This window comes from Lonchura striata, chromosome 3, assembly GCF_046129695.1.
Source record: "Lonchura striata isolate bLonStr1 chromosome 3, bLonStr1.mat, whole genome shotgun sequence".
Lineage (NCBI taxonomy): Eukaryota > Metazoa > Chordata > Aves > Passeriformes > Estrildidae > Lonchura > Lonchura striata.
In genome coordinates, this window is record NC_134605.1 from 56,266,533 (window position 1) to 56,292,070 (window position 25,538).

Consider the following 25,538-nt stretch of genomic DNA (forward strand, 5'->3'; position numbering starts at 1 on the left):
TCTTCATGAAGAGGAGAAGTAGTTCTGCTTATTCAGAACAAGGTGTCAGGATATCTGGATGTTGATCAGAGTTCTGCCTATCAGTCCCTACATTATTCTGGTAGCACCTTTTTAATTGTATTACATGCAAAATAATTGTCAAGCTCAGATCATGCTTGTGAATGCTCTGAAATCTTGGTAACACACTGTTTTAATTCAACTTTTATTTCTAGTGTTTTAAATTGAAATAAAAGATGACTACATTAAGCAAATATAATATTTTTGCATATCAAACACATAATGATTCCTGAATCCCAGTGTTAATCTGGGGGTTGGTCCTGTGCAGCGTGCTTTGGTCCTAATGTAATAAAATGTGCATGAGTCCATTTAATCATGAACCTTATAGTGATTGCCCTTTTGCTGAAAGCAAGCATTTGCTCAAACACAATGTGAAGTGAAGCTGAAGTACTTATAAAACAGTGGATTTAACATCTGTAAGCAGTTATTTGTGAGAAACCTTCTCACTTGTAATCCTTTGAAGCTGTTCTCATAGGGCAAATTCTGACCCTGACGTCAAATAACATCTTCATTTTTAGGGTGTTTCCCAACAGAAGCAAAGGAAGGAGGGAGTCCTCATTCACATTTCTAACTGTATCAGCTTGCATAATTAAAGATAATACTCTTCCTTTTAAAGGATCTTTTATGCAAATCACTGTATTTGTCATTAAGAAAAAACATGAGCTTGAGATTATAGCATCTAACTTTATTCCACATTCTGAAGCTTCCTGAATGCTTGCAAAACATTTATTTCACATGTGAAAACAAGTTTTAGTCATCTGACAGTCATATTGGCTATACACCAAACGTGTGTGGTTTTAGTCTCCCTAATCCAGGGTACATCAGAAATGTTTCGATATCCAGTGCAGATTTCAGGAGAAAAAAAAAAAAAATACAGTACATTTAAGCTTCCCTCTTTACAATGTTTACTAAATACAGTGTAATACAAGTAAAAATTCTGTAATAATTGTGCTGTGGGAAGTTCTACTGTAATGTAATGTGCACTTGCAATCCAACAGTAAAAATTTACTCATCTAAAATGATTTCACTCTCAAGGAACAAGCAGTTTTGGCCAGCTGGGTGCACACTGGGTACACAGCTGGTAGGGTAAATTGTCTCTTCCACAGTCCATCAAACCCACCAAGCAAAGGGAGCAGGCTTAAATTCTGCTTTTTGTAGGTAGGTTAGAATAGGCTGCATCACCTATTCTATAGGAAGAACACTTTGAACACATTTTTGCATGCAATAATATTCACCAGACTAAATGTGAAAAAAATCATTAATGAATGAAAAAGCATAACTAACTTTCTTTCTCTTTCCTTTTTTCTTTCTTTCTTTCTTTTCTTTCTTTCTTTCTTTCTTTCTTTTCTTTCTTTCTTTCTTTCTTTCTTTCTTTCTTTCTTTCTTTCTTTCTTTCTTTCTTCAGAAGACTGCTATTTTAAGTCTGTAGACTGTGATCAGTCAAATGCAGTGTACAATCTTATCAGCAAGTTCTGGTTGTGCTAGAACCCATAGTGTCTGCAGTGAAATACTCTGTAAACTCTGTAAATGGTTGTTCTTCTAGCAATGACATACATCTCTCCAGATGTGCTGCACACTAAAAATAAAATAATGAAATCCAGTCAGTAAGTAGTATGCAAAATAATTTGCCTTTACAATAAGGAATACTTGTTTACAGTAAGCATTGCTTGTAAGCTCAATGTTTGTAGCAAATGGGTGGCTATTGGGCTGGAATACTGTGGATCAGAGATCAATGCCAGTGCTTCCTGGAGGATGTTGTCCTCAGCAAAGGGATGCTTGCTGCCAGCCTCCAAAAGCCTGGGAAACTTGGGAGATGTTAAGCATTTTACTCATTCTGCTGAATCTTTGTCTCTCCCAGAAGAGAGACAAGAACTTGTTCTCCCTGCAGAAGCCCCCTCAGAATCAGGAGTCCTGAGGCTGGTGTCATCCAAGTCTTTTAGAAACAACTGGCATATTTGCAAGTGTGGAGTGTGCAAGTGTGGACACTCCTCCAGTTGTGGAAACTCTTTACCCTTAATTTGAACATGAAAAATTTAACAGGAAACTGATACAATAAGATTTAATTTTGGTCCCATTTGTGTCTGTTATTTCCAAATCCTGAACATTTGTCATATCAGTGCAATTAGTCTCTACTAAGCCAGGGGTTAGCTCGGCATGACACACATATAAAAGTCAAGAATACATGTAAGCCTCACCTAAATACTTTGTCTTTTCCTTCATATCCCAATTCATTATACAATCCCTGTATTCAGCCAAAGATGTCTGAAATCTTGTTTTAGTGAAAGACAAGATTTCAGTGAATAAAAGAAAGAATTAAACATTGGTACAATTTGAGAAAAAACATTTGAAATAAGGAAATGACTAATCCCATAGGAAATCAGGAAACTTAATTAAAAAATAGTTGTCATTCATACTGCTTATCTGGATAGCCAGAACTAGAAAAATGAAACATGAGGAGTTCTGCCCATACAGCCTCATTGGGTAGCAAAACATGACTACCTGTTCTGCTGGTTGCAGACAGAAAATTCTTTATAATTGTTATCATGCATTTAGTATATTGTTCAAAACTTCTTTGTGCATGAAGCTATATATACTTCACAATTTTTTTTTCCCACTCTGTGGGGAATTTCAAACAAGCATCCTTAATATTGAGTCTTGGAGTCTTTTCTGATCAGATCTTTGCAAACAACAGAACAGGAAGTCTACAGCAGCCAGGACTGCATCCTCTATGAGGTCTGCGTCTAAGGTTCCTCAGACTGAAGCTCTTCTGGGATTATAGCAAGAAGGTGGGTAACAGGAGGTGCTCTCCGAAAATGTAACAAAAACATGTAAAATCAAAACTTCTTAAAAAAAAAGGAATAGTGAAATTTGCATTGATGTGCTGTGTATATCAGTAATTTCTAGTATTATCTGTTTCTTCAAGAAATGATGTAGTTTTTATGTGGCAGCATTTTTCCCTCTAAAATAAAGAGACAATAGCTGCAATTAAAGATATAACAATATAAATATACAAGCATACAGCAGAGGAGTAAATAAAAGCTAGCAGTGCAAAGACAAGTGATCTCTCAGATAGTGGGATGCTGGGCTCCATGAAATCACTTTTATACGCTTCTTGGCAAAGTAAGCAACTGCAACTGCAGCTGGAGACTTCTCAGAGATCTTCATCATGCACGGAAAATTGTTGAGATAATTGAGGTTCCTTCTAAGATGCACAGGTGTGTTTGCAGCGAGGACAAAGCTCAGGATTCTGGGAAAGCTTTTATGATGGTTTCATAGGCGGGAGGTGGGGTTTGCGTGGAGTGGCAGATGCGGAGGTTGTTGTTAGACCAGTGGAATTCAGGTCGACTCAGGCTGTTAGTGGTGCTTCCCACAAGGGTTGTGGTGGTATTTGTGGGAGTGAGGGTGATCAGCTGACTGTTCGTCTCCACGGGCAGGGGAGGACACTGCAGAAAAGGGTGGAAGGTGGATGCACGGAAGCTTGACTTCCTGGGGAAAGAGTTGGCCTGCTCCAAGGAGGCTTGCCGCTGGAAGGTGAGGCTGGCCAGGCTGAGGTTGCTCCGACGTTCACAGCTGCTGTTGCGGTAAAATCCAGTCCTGCCGGCAGCGTGGCCATGGGAGGAAGATCTGGACCGACGGCTGAAGGATGAGGGGCTCCCCTGGGAAATGTGGGCACTAGCTCTGCGACGGGACAAGCAGGTGAAAAATGCCCAGATGATCCCTCCAATCACCAGTCCAATCACCATGGACACTGTGAAGGCTATTGTTATCTGCTCTGAAATACATGAAGAATAAATCTCTAAGTTAATGAAGTAACTCTGAAGGATATTCCTGCAAGAAAATTAATTTTAAATGCCAGCCTCCTTAAAACATGAAATGGCCCTTAGGTCTTTGTAACACATGAACTTCACAACACAAACACAACAGTTGAGGGTGCTCTTATTACACAGCATTTTTTGGTGTTTTGTGGGATTTTGTGGGTTTTCTGATGTGTTGTTTTTTTATTTTGGGCATTTTTGTTGGGTTTTGTGGATTTTTGGGGTTTTGTTGTTGTTGTTGTTGTTGTTGCTTGTTTAATTTGGATAATTCAACAACATACAGAAAATAACTTATATTTAGTATCAGTTTCTGTACCAAGGCAAATCTTTAGCCTTCCCCAGAATCAGCCACCTAGCAGCTCCAAGTGTTATAAAACTGCCAAGCATTTCCTTCTCTGTGCAATAGGAGGTTTGGATTTATGCAGACTTGTCCTTCTGGTTATAGACCTTTACGTTCTGTGTGTACGTGTTTGCAAACTCACCTATTAAAACAGCAATGTTCTCTCTGCCATGTTCTTGATGGAGTAAACTCTGTATTTATTACAACATGAGAACACTTCCCAGCCTTTTACTGCTGAGTAACAGATAGTTTAAATACTCACAGTAATTAATGTAAATGACTACATCCTAAATCATTATGGTCAGAGATAGCCATTCATAATACTAAATCTCTTGAATATTTCCTATCCCCAGTGTCCACTTTGAAGATGGATTAGTCTGCCATTAAGAAAGGTAAATTTCTAGCTCTTTTAGAAATGTTTTCAAGGCCTACAAGATATGAAAATAAACCAAACAGAAAAACAAAACCCGTGGCTAGGATTGTTTTCTCTCCCACATGGTTTCACAGGATGGAAAGATGTGATTTTTCTTTGTATATTTCTAAGAAGAGGACAGTTACTTCAGAAAACTTCACTCGGTTTGCAACTGAGCACCCACATTATTGCTGTTGTAAAAAGCCCAGAGATATACTTGTAATCCTGGATAAGGCCTGAAATGAATGAACTTTTATAGATTCTCTCAAATTTCAACAAGGGCTTGGATCTAAAACAAGAAGGAACACTATGTTGACAACTGGTGGACCAAAGATGGAATAAGCAAAAAAATATCCATGGGACACCTTGAAACATGTTTGTTCTGTCTGTACTGTTCTTTCATATTTGTGAAACATTTTTGTGAAAAGGGAAAATATATTCATTAGATAGAGCATACTGAAGAGCAGGCCAAGTAACACTGTGCCAGACAGAGGGTATTACTCCAGGACTGGGCTCAGAATTTTCAGCAGCTACTGAAGAGTTCCCCCTGAGTTTATGTTGAATACAAACAGTCATTCCCAAACCCTAGAATAATAGCATTGAATCTAAGTTCTGGGACTTGGCCAAAGCTGGTTCTAAAGGTGCAAGGAGAGAGAGAGGCCTGAGTGATGGCTATGGAGAGCAGCCAGCACATCATGAAGAGGGAGAAGAGATGCCAGCCAGGACTGACTTGCAGACAGAGGAACCTCATTACTGGCACCCTGGAACAGATTATTTTGTTTTAGGTCAGCCTTAAATTTAGGACAGGTCACTTCAGGAAAGGGGAAAGATACGTTATCTTTGCTTCCAGTAGAGGAAATATACCTGTTTGTTGGTTAATGGCACTTTAAGAAGCAGTCATTATTATCTTCCTTATCTACCTTCTTACTTTTCTCCCTTCAGGGAAAAATTGCTAGTAATGTGATTCATACTTGGAAGGCTCACAATCCTACTGTTCCTGGCCTGTAACCTCTGATTTCAGGTAGGCTTATAACATTATCCTTTTCAAATAAAGACTATAAAGGATAATGCATTGGATATTGTATATTGGATATTGTTGTAGGGGACTGCTCTGTCTCAGGAGTACTTTGGTGTCCTTTCATTCGGAGGCGGATCAGGCTTAACCCTAAAAGACAAATTTTCTTTAAGCTCTCATTTCTAAAACTCAAAAACTTTTAACTGGGCACACTAAAGACAAAGGGTGACTGCCTGGTCTGCTTTCTGTGAGAACCCACAGGCAGCATCCTACACTGTAACTCTTGGCTTCAGATCAAATCACTTAAAAGTAGCCTTCTTCTCACAAGCCCAGTGTGATTCTGCCCTTTATAAAACATCTTTAGAGACACAGGAGGACTTACTGTGCCCCTTTTGGTCAGGAATAGCTTATTATGCAATTTTAATAGATTTAATACGTTCTGTTACTGCAAGTTCCTACTCATGCTCCCAAAGGTGGGCAGGGAGAACCAGGACTTGGTGACCTCCAGTTGAATAAATCCCAGGGGGAGTCCTGAAGACAGCACTTCCCATGCACTTCTACTGTCCCTGCCTATGGGAAAGTGGAGCAAGAAATAATCCTTTCTTGTGCTCCTTTCTTCTGTATTTAATCTCAAATGATCATTGGGTTATATTTGAGGCTGCCAAGGAATCCCCAGGCACAGGGCTGTGTGCTGCCACCGGCTATCCCTGCAACTCTTTGGGCTCTCAGCTGGCAAAGGGGATCTCCACAGGGCTCCACAGCAGCCTCCAGCGTAAGCAGAAGCACAGCAAGCAGCACAAGTGTACCTGGCTCTGGGGTTGCCATTCACCACGGTGAGGATTTCTCCCTTCATCCCTCAAGTCATGATTTTCACCACCTGCACAATCTAACCAGAGTTTCACACTATTAAAAGCAGATAAGGGAATTGACAAAAGTATTGAGTGCAGCTCTTCAGTCCTTCCCACGTGCTGTTCCCCTGTGCTGGAGGTACAGCACAGACAATTATCCCTTTGGATAATGGCGTCATTTTCTTTAACTTGTTTAGTTCTTTTATTTCTCTATCTCCATGTATGATGGAAAAATCGAGGGTCAAATTATTCCCTGATGAAACACAGCTGGATTTACACTGACTGTTTCAGTTGCCAGGACTACATATGCTCTCTTTTCTGTTTGGACGTACATTTAACCCCCTTGTTTCTTATTACAGAAGTATCACTAGACCCATTGGTTACAGACATTTCATTTTTTCTCTTCCCAAAATCTCACTGACTTCAGTTGGAACTGTGGGCCACTATTGGGTGAAACTCATTCTTTGCTTACTCCCTGCAGAGGATGAATTTCACAGAAATGTAATTCCGTTCTAAAACCTTATATTGTAGAATTGTAAATCTGTGCCCATCGATTTCCTCTTTAGAATGTCCAACAATCACAACCCTGAGGTACATTGGAGAAAATATTATCAAACAGAGAAAAAGATCAAAGACAGAGTGAGACTTACTGCACCTGGGATTTGAGTGGAACAGCTGACCTTCACCAGATTGTTTTTCTCTTCCTTAATCTGGGCAGTGCCAGAGCAGAAGTAGCCTTCTGGGGAGTCAGAATGACTATGATACACAGTGTCTCCCAAGGGGCCATGGTAATAACTTACGGTTTCCTGAGAGCTCTGCCTGTCATTCTGTCCTCTGCTTTTAAGGAAAATAGTAAAAAGAAAGATCTGGGGATAAATTAGGGATGCTGCTAATAACAACAACTACCCAGGGCCCAGTCTCCTAAGTATTTTGATCTATATGTTTTGATCTGTATGTTTCTCAGGCTGTTCACACTGCCTGCTTTTTTTGATTATGCCATAAAAGAAAAGATTTGGTACCTCACCTCAGTCAATTCTCCACTCTCACCTGTAACACCAGCTGAGGTGAAGAACAAAGGTTTTTATCAACAATGCAGGACAGACTTTGAGGTACAAAGCCAGAAATGAAAGGCTAAGGTAAAAAAGCAATTGGAGATCTTAGCCATTTTAGCTTTCTATCTGTGGGACTTCCAACATGACCATACAAAAAAGGCTGGTATTTTCGGACCCACAGTAACACTCATAACTTACCCCCGGATCTGAACATTAATTCAGCACATTTGTCAGCCCAACATCTATCCAGATCAGGCAATTTCTTTTGAAGTCTCTCTGTTTCTTCCTCTCTAGTTTCTGCATGCAGTGTTAAGGAAATATGGTGCTACAGGTTAGTACAGGGGATTATTGCATCTGCAGTACAAAACTTCTTCTTGGTCATTGAGGCTTCCCTTAAAAATTTCATTACTTTCCATTTCTATTGAGTGATAGCATATATCCTGTCAAATTGAAAACCTTTGGCAAATGCGGATCGCTTTACAGAATCCACACTGGAGAAATTTGGACACAATTTAGACATCACATTAGTAAGATGTGAGAATAGACTGGCTGATAAGATTTTTTTTCTAGTACTGGGCCCTGAAATTTTTTTCCCATCTAGCCTGGACATCTGAAGCAGGGTCAACCAAAGGAGGCTCATGCCAATCAGTAAGTCTTGTCAGAAGTGTACTGTGTTCTCTTCTTCCTCCCTTTGGGTTTACTTCACTGAAAAATAACAACACAATCCCTACCTAGATGCATCAGTCCCTGAAATACACAAAATCTTCATAAAATAGATTTGCTTTTTGTGATAGAGTATCCTGCTTCTATCATGTAGGCTTGCAGGATGCTTACAGACATACTAGGACAACCTTTTACTTCTGTGAGTTTCATTTTCTTTCAGTTTATGGATCACATCAGCCATCCCCTTGAATTCAAAACACATTTGTGTTGGGGATTCATTTTCCCAAGGAATCTCTCTCTTGCCCTCAGCTCTGTCTGCAATGAGCTGCAATAGGATTTTGTTCCTTGACCTCAGGAAATCCCTGGGACTTGTATGTTTCCTATACCCTTATGGTATAAAGGTGTAAAATTAAAGTGGGCACAGGATCTTCCTTTCTCCATGCTCACAAATATATATTCTGTAAAACTTTACAGCTAACTATGATCGGAGAGTAGTACCTTTCAAAATCATGTAAGCAGCACCCTTAGTGGGAGCATCTCAGAGCATGAATCAGGATGGGGTGGAGGAAAACAAAAGAACAGAAGAAAGTACTGAATGCGAGGGAAAGAGAAAGAGAAGAGTCCTTTAGTCAGGCTGTGGACACACAATGAATTTGAACTTCATCTTTGCCAATATTAGTGAATAAAGAACCACTCAGCTTTCCAAGCATCTGTTCTGCTCATTTTATTGCTAAGCACAAGAAATCAGAAAACAGCACAGGTTGAGATGATACCTCTGGTTTCTAGTGGGTGACTTCCAAATATTGCAATCTTTATGTTTTAGAGATGTTAAATTTTTGTTGTTGTTGTTGTTATTGTTACTGCATTGTTCTTGTTTTATTCAAAGAATACTAATTAAGCAGTTGTCTTGGTTTTGGCCAGGACAGAGATAATTGTTCTGCAACAGCCACAAGGAGGCAGAGCCTGGAGCAGTGCGGGCACTCTAGGGTCTTATTCTTTGCCACCTCATAGGGTGAAAATAAGGAACACTCGCTTCCAGGAAGAAGGGCGTGGATTCAGGACAAAAAGGATGGCAGGGTAGGAAACTTGTTTGTTCATTGTCTCTAGATCATGTCTCTAGATCGAACTGAGCTTTTGTTGTTTTTACATGCAAATCACCCACATTAGGATACTTTTGTTATTACTGTTGCTGGTTTTACTGTTTGTTTTCTTATCTCTTTGCTGTTCTTATCTCAACCCATAATTTTCATCATTTTATACATCCAATTCTCAGCTCCCCCCTCCTCCCCCAGGAGGAAATTGGAAGAGGAAGGCTCTGGAGAGTGAGAGAATGGAGTCTGGTTTGGGAGAGCCTTGGGGGAATGAGTGGGACACTAAAGTGAGGAGTGTCATTCCTAGACCACAACAGAAGTTTTATTTTAAAGTTCTTAGAAGTGGTAAGGTAGCTTGTCACCCAAAAATGGCATTTTTGAGTATTTAAACTCAACATTCTATATAGACATTTTAATTATACTACATTAGAGCAAGACTCTGTTCATTTACTTAAACATCTGAGAGTAATTTTCCTATTTTCTTTTTTTTCCACCTGCCCCAAACTAGCATGAGACATTGTGCATCTGACATGCAGCTTTTATTCCATGGCGACTCCAGGAAGCTCAGAGATAAAACATACAAGCTTACTGATTTCAGCTGGTTTAGCAACAAGAAGTATCTATCAGTGCATACCACTGTGACATATAGTGGAAGAGAGTTATTTTTATGCTTTAAAACAAAATTCTAGAATTTTAAATTTATTTCCATTCTATTTCCTTCCTTCTCATATTTTTGCTAGCTCTCTCTCCTTTATGTGATGTCATATGCCAGTTATTCAAAACTGGTTTAAGTTGATAAGCATTCCTCTCCCTACATGCACACACGTTTGCACAAACAACTTCAGCTTGCCTTGATCCAAAGCTGAAAAGTCTTGATAACTAGTAGAGGATTTGATCTCAGACATGAAAAAATCAGCTCAGCTTTTTTTTACAGAGATGCTCTTTTCCCAAAATGAAAGCTCGGTGACAAAAGCAGGTATAATGCGTATACAAACCAGTATGAGAATTCATACCTTACACATCCATTGAACAGCTTAGTATAGAGCACCAGCTAGTGTACTAAAGCATTAATTACATTCTACATATTACAAATCTATTAACCTGATAGTAACAATAGGTTCAGACACTATTTTTGAGGAGTGTCACAATCTCAGGTTTCAAGCAAGGTTCAGCTAAGTCATTAGCAGATGATCATAACACAGACTCTTCTGTGTAAAACCAGACTGGAGCAGTCAGAGTCCATTTGAGCTTGAACAAACTCATAGTAACTTCCTACAGCTACAGTTAAGGACACTTCCCTGTCTGACCAGCCAGGAGCCACTCTGGCAGTCACACTCACACTCCAGAGCTGGGACAGAAGCCCTTTTGCAGCTACACCCCCTAACCCACACAGTCAGACCAGGTTTCCTTACCCTGGTCCCACAGCAGAGTCTCAGAACTCTAGATCCTAAAAATCATTTAATCATGGTGCAATAACTAAATAACAAAGTAACAGCTCAAGCTGGTGCCTCCAAGGAGGGACCCAGAACAAAGCAACCTCTGGGCTTTTATCCCTCACAGTCTAAGGGTGGGAAAATCTGGGATGCTTGCTCCCGCTGTCTCTGAGAATCCAAGTGTCCAGTCCTGTGGCAGGGCCCTTTTCCCTTTTTTATGCAAAGGGTCACAAGTCACAGGCTCTTTGCTGGGTTCAGCCTTCTGCCCCCCAGAACACAACCTGCAGCTGACCCTGCAGCTGCACCACGAGCTACCTGCACTGAATGGATTCCTCAACAACAGCAAATATACATCTCTAAGCTGAACAGGCTACAGCTACTCATCCTCATGTATCCCAGAGAGTTTGGAAACAAAGTAAACCGGGGGCCCAAAGAACCACCACTGCTTCCCACCACAGAAGGCTTGAAGTGATTAGCAATACTAGAAATTTTATGCTGATTCTACCAGCTCCAAGAAATCATTTTAAAGCTGGGGCTAGTATCAGTAGCCAACTCCTGTGCTACTGTTGTCATGCTGAACTCAAAAAAAGCAATTTCTTTAGATCTCACAAGTGTTGATATTACTATCTTCCCAACTGCCACTAATTGTGTTACCAAAACAGCCTCTCATTAATCATTTGTAGGCAGTCCATGATTCAGTTGGGTGGATGAATCAGTTGCTGCGTAATATCAACCAGCTGTGATCTTAGTCATGGCAAAACTTCAAGAAACTTCACACATGACTCTTGTAAGATGACTGAGTGACCAGCTACAGCACAAGGTGGTTTAGGTAGTCGTGGTGTCCAGAAAACAGAATCTGTAGGGGGAAATAAGCTGAAAGAAGAGCAGACTGTGCAGGATGTAAAAACTGATAAGTGAGATTGAGTTGCTGCCAGAAATATCAGAGCTCTGCATTCAGACACAAACTTGCTAAAGGGATGTTTTATTCAGCCTGTGCTACTGCAAGATTATTTTCTACAGCAACAGAGAGTAATTCTCCCACTTCACCTAATAGTGTGTTTTTTTTATGTCCACAGCAGATAAAATAAGAAGTGCTGGGTTTAAAATAAAACAAAGGAAATTAAAAATCTGTTTCTAACTATGAGAACAGGTAAGAACTAGCATAGATAATCGAGGCATGTAGTGCATCCACACCCAGTAAAGATTTTAAAAAGCAACATCAGTCAATCCTGTTAATTCTGTTTTGAAAAAAGAAGGTAGAACAAATGACAAGGTCCACACTGGCATAATTTTGTGCAGTTTCTAAGATTTTCTTGGATTAGGTAAGCAAATGGGCTCCAGAAGCATCAGAAAAAAATATTAATTAAATGACGAGTTAAAAAAAAAAAAAAAAAAAAAAAGAAGGCAGTTCATGCTTTTGGATTAATACTCCTTTTGAAATGCAGAAGGGCTGATTGTTCATCACAGGGTTAACGTCGCAAATGAGGAACCTATCTAGGAACAAGATTGCCCTCTGCTGGAAATTGATGCTGGAAATCGAAACTATACAGAAACCACCTTCATTTTAGTAAAACAGGGAATAAGAAAAATCTATTGAGAAACATTCCAATAGAAGATCACAGAGATGTTCTTAGCACCCCAAAAACCAGAAAAATTCTGAATTGCATCACCATAAACACTTAGGACTAGCATTTTGCAGAGGCTTTGAAAGTGAATTAAACCAAGGCACAGCAAAAGTGTTCAGAAGTTTAAAGATGTAAAGCTTGCACAGTTTTGTACCCTGATGCAAATATCTGTGCTCATGGAGGAGCATAAGGCCAAGTATATTGTTAAATTCATATTTCTTGACATCCACAGTGATATCCAGAATGATCCTCACACACCAGAGTACATTTGCTTTGATTACTAATACTATAATTCGTTGTGATAAAAAGTCAGAAGAGTGGAATATGCCATCTCAATATCCCACAGACAAACTCAGAATTAATGATGTTGCCTTGATATTACTGGCAGTTGATTTTTACTGGAATGACAAATAAAGAGTAATTGTAAAAATCAGAAGGAAACATCTAAGATAGAGATGTCAGCATATTTAATTTAATGCCTTTGGCACAACTATGTAAAACAAAGCAAAGATTCCTTCAGGCGTACTTTGCTACCATGTTGTTTCATTGTGATTCTTAATGCATGACAAAAGCAGTAATAGAATTTGATCATTTCCACATATGCAGCAAGCAATCCTCTGGCCAGACATTCTTACCTATCTCACAAAAGCAGAGTTAAGCTATATGGCTTCTGCATAACCCAAATCAAACACTGAATCACCATCTGATACAGCACAACATGACATTATACTTACTACTTAATTGATAAAAATAATTTACTCCTGAGAATAATAAGTAATCTCATATATTAACAGACCTTAAAATCAGAAAAAGAATTTTCTAAAATTCTTAAAATTAGAGATTAAATACTGAAATATGTGGCCTAGATTTAAGAAACCAGACCACATCCAGAGGTAGAACATAGCACAGGGATTTGAAGGGGTTATTGGGAAGAATGTGGTGTGAAGAATATATAGAAAACTTCCTCAGTCCCACCATAGTAATTCTATTGTCAGTGCCTGATCCAGATACAGCTTCAGGTGAGCTTGTTCTTACTTTAAGAACCCACAAAAGCCAGGAAGTATACTGGAATCCCAAGTCTTATAAGAATATAGAGGAGAATATTTTAAAAGATTCAGAGTAAAAAAAGCACACTCTGAGTGCCTTGATACACTAGCCATACTAGAAAAGAAAGGTGGCATTTCAGCTTCCCAGTGCATCCTATACACAGTGGCACCCAACAGTGCTTGCAGTAGTGCTGAAAGTTCTGCACATGTTCCTCTGAGGCTCAAGAGTCCCTTTGTGTCACTTGAGATGCAGGACCTTGTTTCTGCTCCTTGCTTTTGGCAGTGCAATCTCTCTCCCTCTCCCCCTACTGCCTGATCATCTGTTTCCCTGTTTCTCAGGAGAGGAGCAATCTCCCCTTTGCAGTTCCATAACTCTTACTCTCCCTTTTGAATGCACATGAGGTATTTAGCAAGGTATTAGAAGGTAACTCTTTCTATGGCAGACAAGTTGGAACCAGATGATCTTTAAATTCCCTTCCAATCCAAACTATTCTATGATTCTATGATTAACATGGATAAAATTAATGAAATGTGTGCACCATAGTGTCTTGGCAGAAGCTGAAGGAAATCTACTAAGGCTTAAAACTGTGAAGTTTCTCCAAAAGAGTCCTTACTCACTTATAACATACTACTTTTGAAATACTGCAGTGTGTTCTGCTGACAGTCCAACTTCTATATTACTTGTTCAAAAATAGATGTCACTGAAAATACTGTTTACTGCTCTATTTATGATCTCATTTTTTGAGATTGCTAAAACAAGGACCTTCTTCAGGTGAAAATTTAAAAATATGTATGAAGTTGAAGAATGGAAGGAAGAACTGTTTGTGAACTTTCTGATTTTTTTTTTAATATCCAATAAATTTTTGTAAAGTATTCCTACTTAAGAATCAGGCATAGTGATCTGTATTTTTTTTTCATTACAGTAATACCTGACCTACATCCAGTAATGCAAAAATATCTCCTGCTGCACGTCTTCCTGTGGAAACAGGTGTAATAGTGAGCATTTTGAGAACACAGTAGTATGTTTATGTAGTATTGTACTCTTCACTTACTTACCTGATGATCTTTCTTTGTCCCAGTACTTTCTGGTTGAACATCAATCTGTTTGGGACAGTGCACCAAATATTTATATGAATATAAATATCATTGTGGTCTAGGAGATCCAATTAAGTAGCAGTCATAAAAAATCTGTGCAACCACAAGCTAAGAAATGCTGACATAATTTCTAAATGTCAGCATTTAGAAATCACTGGATCACTGATTAGGAGTATTAGACAACTCTTTGTTGACCCACAATAAATGATCCAGGCTGGAGACTCAGTATGAAGTGGAATGTTGTGCTTGTCTCACATGAGCCAGTGGTGTCTGGGAGTCTGTATTTGCACCAGGCTGGCCCAGGTCCTGCTTGCCCGGAGATTCCTATACTTTTCAATTAACAGAGCCATCAATGGATTCCTTCTCTGATTGTACTGTGCTTGCATGACTTATGCACTTTCCCACAGAAGCCACAAGTTTGCTTAGTTGATTCATGGAAGATGTTCCATTACCCTAGATAACAGAGAGATGGTATTGACGTAACTTAATTTTTAAAAGAAAAGGTTTAAAATTAACAGATGTCACTCAAATGGTCAAACATGTCATAAGTGTGTGTTAGGATGCTGGATTGTGAATGCAAATGTCCAAAACAGGGAATTAATTTTCTTCTGCAAATAAGATGCCAGAGAAGCAAGGTGAGAAACAGAAACTGCCATGGCTCTTTCCTTCACCATGCATTTGTCAGAGCCCAGAGAAGTTTACACATTGTATTAAACTGACAATATTTTTTCTGCCTCATTTATTTTGCTGAAAATTTCCAAGGTGTTATTTCATAACAATGCTGTATATATTTTTATAGTTGATGGAATTTCGGTTGTGGTCATTTAACAGATAATCTTAAAATATGATTGCCTCATTTTCAATTTATGAAAAATAAATTAATGCGTTTCTTGCCTCTTCAAGTAGAAGAGAATAAATTATGTTAGAAGAATAATTTAGGATTGCTTGGTGCAAACTTCAGTACAATAAGTTTCAAAATCAGAATAAGGACATTTTTCTTTAAGAAGTGAAACTTCTACGTTGAAAAGCAGGAGGAATTGCTTGATAAATGTTCATAAATGTTGATAGGCTTTTCTGACTATTTAGAAAATTTCCTTTATTTTTTTCCAGACAAAATTATATGGCTATGAAATAAAAAATATCTTACTAGGAAAAAGATTCAGTCTTGAAACTTGATTTTGCCATGTGCTCTGTTTTTTTTATTTTGGACATTTATTCCCTCTCCATGCTTCAGATTAATCTTCTGTATAAGGGAGGTGGTATCACACACAACCAGTCATGTGGCACAAAAAGATTTTTACAAACATTATTAAATCATTTAACTCCTGTTTAAAAAAATTACAATGGTAAAATGGAAAATTGTACATAAATACAGAGAATTTTCCTTCAGTAAGTTCTACAAGAAGAACTGAGGCACAACCATGGCACCCATAGTGCTCACCAGCAAATGTGAGTATGAACACTGTTAGGCTCTAGCAGGTGACCATGCAGCCCCAGGGTGTTTGTCCTGGGGAGAGCACAGAGCCCTAAGTTGCTTTGGATATGTGACACTTTCACATTCCAAAACATTCCCTGGTGTAGTGCTTGAAAGAAGAAATATACTTTGTTTCCTACAGACCAAATTTCTGCATTTGGTGGATAAAGAATGATGGCAGCTCATACAACAATTAGTAAATAATGTAGGTGTAATTGCTAAAATGTATGCATGCTGTGTTCTTGATTATTATTTAAATAATACTCCAAAACCCCTTTTCCTTTTCTTTGTACTGCCTCAGGTTTGTGTTCTTCTTGCTAAAGCTGGTGAAGAATTTTATAAATCAATGGCTGTATAGTGGAGTGGGTAGAGCAGAAAAGCAGTAATTAGGGTGCCACAAAACACAGCCTGAGGATGACAGACTCACTTTAAAAGAATAATTTATATACCACGAAGAAATCATGCTTCAAATAGATAGACTACAAGAATAAGACTGGTCTCTTCTCTTTGTGACATAGTTTGTTGCTTTCATCCAACTACAGTAATAATGCTCTTTTCTTTGGGCTTGCCAGAATAAGGGCAAAGAAAAAAATAGGTTCCTCATCAGTATCTACTTTCATCTCATTGACAGGCTTGCACATAAGATCTTGGAATGCATTTACATATTAACTTTTTCAGTCTAAGCCTCTCTCAGTCAGACTTTCTCAATATCTGACTATTGTTATGGTCCCCTTCACTTCAGTAATAGAAGTGAAAACTTTAGTGTGCTCATCAAATCTTTTACCTAACTGATAGAAAAATAAACATGATAATATTAAATTTGGGGTAGTTCTATAATTCTTCATCTTCAGAAGACAGTGTAAGACTGATGAAGCAAAAGGACATAGCCACTCCCACAAACAGTACTGCCATGTGCATAAGAAATCCAACTGAAAAGCTGCATACAGATCAGATCCTCCCAAACACAGCTGAAGGGGAACAGAAACATGGGATATCTTGAAGCTGAGAAGGGGAAGATGAGCAATGCCTTTATTTTTAATTACATAGCAGATCATGGATTTATTTATTTTTTCATATGAGAATATTTCTGGAGGATTTTGGATGAGGAACCAGGGACCTTGAGTGTTACAAGAAAATAAGATTCACTTCTGTCACGCTGGCACTGCAGAGCTGATGTTCAAATGCAGCTGCTGCCATTGCTAATGCCTCACCATCACATGCTTTTATCTTCCTTCAGTTAAACCCACGCCCTTGTTGCCATTGCTCTCAGTATCACCACTATTTATGTGACTGCTGGGTTCTCTTTGAGTCATTGGCCCAGGCTGCTCCTCTGCTGCCTTGTGACACGTCCCAAGTCAGTTCAGGGGAAGTGGAAAGGGGAAGATCTTCTGGTGAAATTGACCTGATAGATAGGACAATGAAGACTTCTTTGTAGACATCTTAACAGATTCAGGCAGAGGAAAGGTGATGTGTGTGTGTCTCACTTGCCCTAGAAATCTTCTCGCTATCATGTTTCTTATTCAAATTATACTTAAATCATACTTAAATCAGTTTCAGACTACCTGATCACTTGAGAAGTGATTTAGTTATGTGATATTTTCTGTATCTCTATCACAGGATTGTCATGTAGACCAATATCTCATCTGAAGTGGAAGTGAAAGCAACTGAAATATCTGTAGCTCTGGAAGCCACACAGCAAAAGTTACTCTGATGCACAATCCCATAGCCCTCTCCAAGAGGAGAAAAAAAAGGCTGTCTCAGTTCTTATATAGCTGAAGCTGAGTTTTATTAGTGTTGACATTATTTGGTTTTGTCTGTGTTCTCAGGGTCTGTTTGATGTTCTAGTGTGTGGCATTTGTAACAAAAGGAAAATTGGCCCCTATCCTAAAAACTCTGCTGAGATGTATGGGAATTTCATAGTCTTGATTTCTACAGATTCAGTGTGCAGGGATATTGGCATTGTTCTTCATCCATATGCACAAGGTTACTCATTCAAGGTAAATGTTTGGTGAAGTAATCTGGAAATATGGCTTCACTATTAAATTTGTGGCATCATGTAGAATTTCACTGAGGAGCAGGAAGGAGAACATGTAGGCACTCTAGATTTAAAACTGGTAATAGGTAGGGAAACATTTCAAGGATTAAACATTAAAATAAATATCTCACTGTCTTTTGTAGTGTTTTTTAAATTCATCATATTTTATATCTGTGTTGTACATCTGCTTCTTAGCTAAATCTACTTGAAATAATCATTGTGTTTACAGGAAACCTTTGCAAAGCCAGAGATGTCTTTCCGTCTGATCATGTGTCATATTTTACCTTATAATTTTTCTCTTGAGAACATTCTTAAGAAGAAGCACAGGAAAATTATCTCTGGTTTTCAAATAGGGACCTGAAACATGCTGATACCATCTATCTTTTCTACCAGAAACCCAACCAAAAATCTGTCTTCCAGTATGCCTATTTCTAAACATCTTTAAGGGAATCCAGCTTGTTCTAAGTTCAAGTTGCCCATAGAAAAATAAAACAATTCAATTTCTCCGTGAATTTGGGAAGAATAAAAGTATTATATTCCATGTTAAGAACCTTGTCTCATTTGTTGATAAGTTGATAAAAATTTCTAATAGGAGGAGTGTGAGAAGTCTTTATCTCACCATTGCCTTTACTCAACACAGCTACATATCCACTAAGCCAGGTATGCTTGCAGGTGTGTTATTTGACAGAACTGGAATCTGCAGCCCCAAGGACATGGTCTGTCCACACAAGACTGACACAAAGGTTCACAGGTATTCCCTACTTCTGTCTGCACTATACCTTGTAGTATGCACTCCTGCCATTCACACATTTTGCACATATTTTAAGGAAATTATGCTCTAGTTAGTCCATCAGATCAACATATTTTTGGCTAAGAAATGAAGCTGTATTTTTCGGCCCGTCTCCCTGGCCATTTCATGTAGTGAATTCTCACAGTTTTCTGACTAAACTAGGAAATGCATCCCTCCTTATTATTTATTATTTTATATTACACTACTTTTCCATAGGGTTGCCCAAATTCACATAGAACAAAACAGTGAGGAAGGCATTTAGATTTTACACTCTTCAAAACATGCTCTTATTCTACCATCAGTAGATACACTTTGCTTTGAAATAGGAATGAAACATAAGCTGTTCTTTGTTATTAGAAGAGATAAGAGTACAGAAAGGTAGTTTTAGTCATATACAATTTTTTTGACTTTTTAAAGGCTCCCTCTTGAATGAGTAAAAGAGAAAAATATTAGTCAGGATGAAAGGTTAGGCAAGAAATAAAGAATTATGACTCTAGGGAATTTATAATAGCAAATCTGGAAGTATGAGCTACTTATTTGATTGTAAAAGACAGGTGAGGAGTCTGAAGAAAACATTCTTCACATACGATTAACTCTCATATCAACTCTATCATTATCAACACTGCTCACTGTCTGCTCAATGGTTAGAGCCCCTTAACAAGCTAAAATCCCAAGTTGCAAGTCCTGAACTGTGGATCAGTAACCCTGATGAAACAGAATTCAGATTCTGAAATTCAAGAGTTAAGCAGACTTGGTAAAACAGTGCTTGATAAAGCACTCTGGGAAATCTGGGCAGGAAAGTGGTTGCTGTAGATTTTGTCAGTGTATGCCAGATGGGGAGCTGCAGATTCAGATGCATTTTACATATATATATGTCTAGCTGTGACACAGGAAAGGTTTTAGTACAGGCTCCTGACCAAAGAACTCAGATATATTCCTTCAGATATGTCTGACTTCACTACATCTGCATGATAATATTTGCTTAGACTGTTCTGCTCCTTTCCCTCCCATTCACCATGTACTAATGAATTTGACTTGCTTTTAATTTTTATTCTTATTGGGTAATCATAACTGTTTTTTGTATAACATTTTACCTAAATGCTAAAAGGCAATGAGGTTAAAGAAATTAAAAATTGGCAATATCACTTATCACTGGAATGACTTTTTCATCTATTGTCCCCAGTTGTAATGTTCTATCCTTACTTTCAGATCTCTGTTTTCTGAAGAGTACCTATTATTTTGGATAAGCACTGTAAGGAATTATTCCCTAAAACACTAAAACAGGACTGCATGGTGAGGTTGAAAAAAAGCATTTTGCCTTTCCCTCTCTCTGTTCTATTGGGGCTGCTTCTAACACAGGAGCTTGCAAAGTCTGAAATCGTCTGATAATTTAAAAAGGAAGAAGCTCATTTTTTCACATTCCATTTCCAAACTTTTGTAGGCATTAGTGATCTAACTCAAAGACTCTGCAGCAAAAGATTGTATCTCCTGGGAAAAAAATTATTCCTTGTCCTATGAATTCCTTATGATGTGTGATATGCTGCCAAATATTGCACTTTTAAAATTACTTGTTTTTTTTTCCAAATCACAGAGAATTGACAAAACAAAAGAGACAAACTGAAAGGGAAAAACTCCAGGTGATGCACTGTCTGCAATCAACTTGCTCTGTTCTGGCTCATTGCCATGAATTAAAATACCAGGATGAATGAATGCACACACTGGGGTGATTTTTAAAAGGGAGAAAAGAGAATTGAAGAGAAGAACAATAACAATTCAGGAAATACAGTCTTGAGGTTGATAGATCTAATTTTGTTGCATTTTCCTCCCTCTTTTTTCCATGTTAACCCTGAAGATTTTATCTACTAAGAAAAAAATCTTCAGTGGTGTAAGTCATCTATAGTGTTTCTATGTCACACTTTACTTCCTCCTTTCTGCCAGGAAAGGCATTGCATCGTCAGCTTATTGAAATCCTCTGCCCTGTTAGCAAGGCCAGCTCTACCAGGATAAAAGCCCTCTGGGTGAGTCTGCTTCAAAGATGCTGCTCTTTTCCAGTCGTCAGACTAGCAACAGTAGTGGCCTGTAAGAAGATCCCACTGCCACATCTGCTGTCAGTCATGTGTCCACAGCTGGCTCCAAACTCTTTCTGTGTCCACTTCTCCAGCAGGACAGCTGAGGCAGGCCCCAGAGCTTTTCTGTTGCTGCTAAAGCATGAATGGAAAGCGTACACAGTATATGGACAGGAGCAAAGGGAATGAGGGCAGACCAGCCAGTGCCTATGCTGGAAATGGGCTGACAAAGACATCCAAGTGTCAGCCAAGAGGCTGAACCTGCTTCACCACACAGGCCACCACACACTCTCCTCTTCCTGCTTGCAAAAGAACAGGGCTGGATCTCTTGCCTGTGCTTCGACTCTGCTGTGAGTGCCACTCACAAAGGATCCCAGAAGAGGAATCATCTGCTATGGCTGTCTAGGTTGGATTTTGCAGTGCCCAGCAGCTTTGTTACTGATGGTGTTAATGCTGCCCTTCACAAGTATTCCCCCAGTGCAGAAAGAGAGAGATGCACAGCCTTAGCCAGTTATTGCTACACCAGTAACATGATAAACACAGTTTGATGCACTAGAATATGCTCATCCCTAATGCCATGTTTTTCAGCAGAGCACATAGTCTTACTTCTTTCAAACAAACAGACACATTTTAATGAAGAGAAGACCAGTGGGTTGTAGGAGAGACTAGGCAAAATTTGATATATTAAAAAACATGGGTGCATTTGTAGCTTATGAAGTCTAGCAATAATGCCTGCAGTATGTGCCAGGTGGTATGAAATCTCACAATGCTGGAAGCCAACAAATATATAGTATTATTACCACACAGCAAACAAGTAACACCCTGGATTCTGATTCAAGAAAATAAAAATTGTCCTTAATGTTTTTAAGTTATTAAATTTTAAGGTTGCATTTTTAGGTAGACACTTGAGGGGTAGTCTAGGGATCTAAGTTAATGTTGATTTAAATGTGTTTACATTTTTTCTCTCTACTGATGTCACATTGGTCAAATGTACTATTTAAATTAAATTTCCTGATCTGAAATTATATTGCTATCTATGCTGAAGAAATAGGATTGTCTTGAAGACATTTATTGTATTTACTTGTGTGCAACCGAAAATGCTTTTAGGAATTACAAGAAATGCACTCCTGGTTTAAGTGGAAACATCTTTACTCCCACTGTTATCTTATAAATCAAAATGAACTCAATAAAGTCGATATTAAAACAGTAAAAAGTGAGATTATTTGTTGATGAATGAGTATCAAACCTTGAATTTCTCACTCAGCTATTATTAAGTCTCCTTTTGAAACTAGTAATTTAAAATATAATCCAGACTCTCTGTCTACAGTTACAATGTGATATCAGCAGTGCTGAAGTTCAGCAAGGACTGCCTTTAAGTGCTTCTCTTCTTACCTCTTCCAAAGTACCATACCATGGATTCCCACTGTGAAGGAGTGCGGGCAGCGGCTTCACAGAAGCTGGCACCTGATAGAAACAAGCTCCTGCATCCTGGCAGTAGCTCAGACAACTTATCTGAAATAGGCATGGATATCTACAAAACCTTTGCAAAACAGATGGAAAAAGCCCTAACCTGGCAAGAGTCAGGATCTAAATTTTTTGCTGATGACACATTACACAGGGGACATTTGCTGACAGGGCCAGTTCTGTCATAAACTCATTAATTTAAAACAGAAAAGAGTTTAATATTTTACTTTTCCAAGTAGAATTGATTTTAGGCCAGCAAAACAACTCTTTTCTGCCTTTGTTTTCCTTCACTGCATAATTTAGCATTCCAAAAATACTGCAGATTGATGATGGTGACATCTGAATTTAAAGAATTCCTACAAGGTTTACAGCTAAGCATTACAGTTATTAACTCTCTAGACTGTCACTGATTGTAAACAGAGCTTTCAAAAAAAAATGTGTACTGATTTTTTAAAATAATATCATTTTTTAAGATCTTTGCATGAGAGAAAGAGTTTGGACTACTTAGACAATTCATACAGAATTACTTATATTGAGGTGTTTATTTATTTTTCTCAACACAACTGCTTAAAGTACAGTTCCACTGGCCTGGAGCAACTGTAAAATGATTTATATGTGCTCACAAATAAGTAAGCAGAGGACAGTTTAGTTTTTTAATTGTTCTAAAATTCTTAAAGTCACTTTTAAGAAGCTATTGTCTATCACTGGAAACTGGAGAACTATAGAAAACAGAATGCCTGTATATTTTCCAGCATAGGGAACCAGTTGTTAGACAATAAATGGTTTATAAAATTGTAAGAGATTAAATATTTTTATGAACAGTTGCTTTGACTCTTTTTACAGCACTGATTTCTTTCTCACAAACTTAGTCCCTCTCAGCAAACCTTTGTGCACATGTTGAAGTTTACACTTTGGCTGAGTCCATGGAAGATGCTGAGAAGTCACATGTGTAGGGAAAAGGAATGTATCATGGTAATGTAGTAATATTCACAGTACTACATGGTGGGTGGCTTAGAAAACAGCCTTTAAGCGATGTCCTAAAAAATTAGTTCCAACTACTGCATTCATATTTAATAAAGAATTAAATTTTATTTATAACTATTATGTGTAGTTGTGGGTTTTTTTACCTCAAGTCAGGTATCTCCAGGATATAAGGAAACATGCTTCTATTGTTTTAAGTGATGTTTCCACACAGTGAGCTTATGTCAGTCATCATCTTCTAACATACACTATGCAGTCATGCTTCCTAGTCTACCACACATGATGTACCGATGGGAAATAAAGAGAAAATTATATTTACTCCTCTAAAATCTATCAGAAAACTAATAAAAATCTGAGTGGCATCTTCACTTTAAAGAACCACGAAAGTTCTTCACAAATATCTGATTTCTGAGGTTCATCTGCTGTCAGAGCCTAAGCAAATGGGATGGGATCAGGGCTGGGTACAGTGTTAGACCAGCCAGGTGAGCAATGAGGATGAAAAGAGGTACTGGTCCTTTCAGCAATAAATCTGATAAGGTGTGTCCTGCTCTGTGTTGTAAAATGCAACAAGTTTTTATTCGGAAACAGCCATTTTAGAATTACATCCATCTTCACTGTAAAAAAGTTATTGTTCTTCAGAGCCTAGCAGACAACTTCCAGACAAAAGACTCTGAAACAGTAATAACTGTAATTTTTCCTCAGTTAATCTGAAAGAATTTATCAAAGATGTTGAGTATCAGTAACTCTACTCTTTAGCCCAAAAGACAAAAATTAACTGATTCTCTCATTGTCTCTCAGTAGGAAAATATATGTGTCACTGCAGGAAGCCTAGATGGCATTCAACAGACACTTCTTCTGTATGACAAGAAAGAAAAGGGACTTCTTTCCATCCTTTTGTGGTTTTTTTTCCCCCCACTCTTTTCCTAGGGCACTTCTGTGCAACTGAAGTTGTATTTCACTGATGCATTTTTTTTAGCTTTAAATAGTGTTCAGATTCTTGGAGGGATCATTGCTCAATAGCAATAATACAATAGAGAAAACCAGATATGTAATTCATTCTAAGCTAATTGCTAATAAATGTTAAAATTAAACATAGCAAGCAATAGAATGAGTCTTTGGAGGGAAAGATTTTCCACAGCAATTGCACAGAACCCTTTAAGATCAAATCAATTAATCTAATTACCCTGACTAAATTTCAGTATAACATATACTTTCACCTCACACTATGCATTTCAGTTTATGAACTATTCCCATATTTGGGTGAAAGCAAATAGCCACAGTAGATAATAATCGATATATACACTGAGGAAAAAATAAGGAAAATCTCACCATAAGGCAGCACAATAATTTACAAATAACTTTTCATTCTGGAGGAATAAGAATTTATTCCAAATCCTGAAACACATTTAGCCTTTGCTATCCCATTTTGATCAAGAGATGAAACAGATCATGTCTGCTGTGTTGGTACATCCATTAACCAGTTGAGAATGTCTACCTGGTCTGACTATTGACTGAAGTCAAGAGACACCATTTCAACTGGCTGCAGTAATGAACTTTTTGAAACAATCAATTTGCCCTGGCAGCTTCTTCTGTCTTCATTCATTTAAAAACATGATAAAACTTTGTCAAAGAAACATTTGGAAAATAGTCTTATCACTGCAGAAAATACAAAACCTATTTATTACTCTTTGCATCCAACATGAGGCTTGAAAGTATATAGAGATGTTTTTTAAGGCAAACAACAAATATCTGCATCTATGTTAGGAATATTCCGGACAAAAAAATCAATATCCTTACCCCAAAACTTTGGTGGCCATGTGATTGGAGTGAAAGTATTGTTCCTATCCATAACATCCAAATAGCAAGTACAGAATGGTACGTCCACAGAGGAGCAATAGTTTTCTGAATTTTGAGATTTTTGCACTAGAAGCAAAGCTTTTGTGCTGCCACGGAACTGTGTTGTTTGCCTGAAAGGAAATGGATGTATCACATTTCCTGCTTCTGGACTCGAATTAGTAAGTGCTTGCCTTATCTTGGAACACCACATGGTTCCCGAGACAGAGAAGTAGTTTCCTTCTCGTCATTTCCTCAACCAGAGCAAATCGACTCAGAACAATACCAAATCACCTCCTCCACTGAAACTTTTCTAACTCCAGAAGTCCAGAGATAGAGAGATGAAAATTCCTTTCTCTTTCCTTTAAAGATTTTCTATGTTAAAGACATTTCTTCAACATCC

The 25,538-nt window shown here is 38.2% G+C and overlaps 1 protein-coding gene across 2 annotated transcripts; it reads right to left on the reverse strand.

The window, feature by feature from the left end:
- Positions 1–727: 727 nt before the first annotated feature.
- Positions 728–25,336, reverse strand: MYCT1 (MYC target 1). Of its 2 annotated transcripts, none has more exons than XM_021540575.3 (2): positions 25,100–25,336; positions 728–3,829 (listed from the first exon to the last, which is right to left on the reverse strand). In XM_021540575.3, the coding sequence occupies exons 1-2, from the start codon at positions 25,149–25,151 to the stop codon at positions 3,297–3,299; spliced, it is 585 nt and encodes a 194-aa protein (XP_021396250.3). In that variant the 5' UTR covers positions 25,152–25,336; the 3' UTR covers positions 728–3,296. The 2 variants fall into 2 exon arrangements, with proteins under 2 accessions (XP_021396250.3, XP_077638293.1); XM_077782167.1 differs by having other exon boundaries at positions 728–3,824; positions 25,100–25,255.
- Positions 25,337–25,538: the final 202 nt, after the last annotated feature.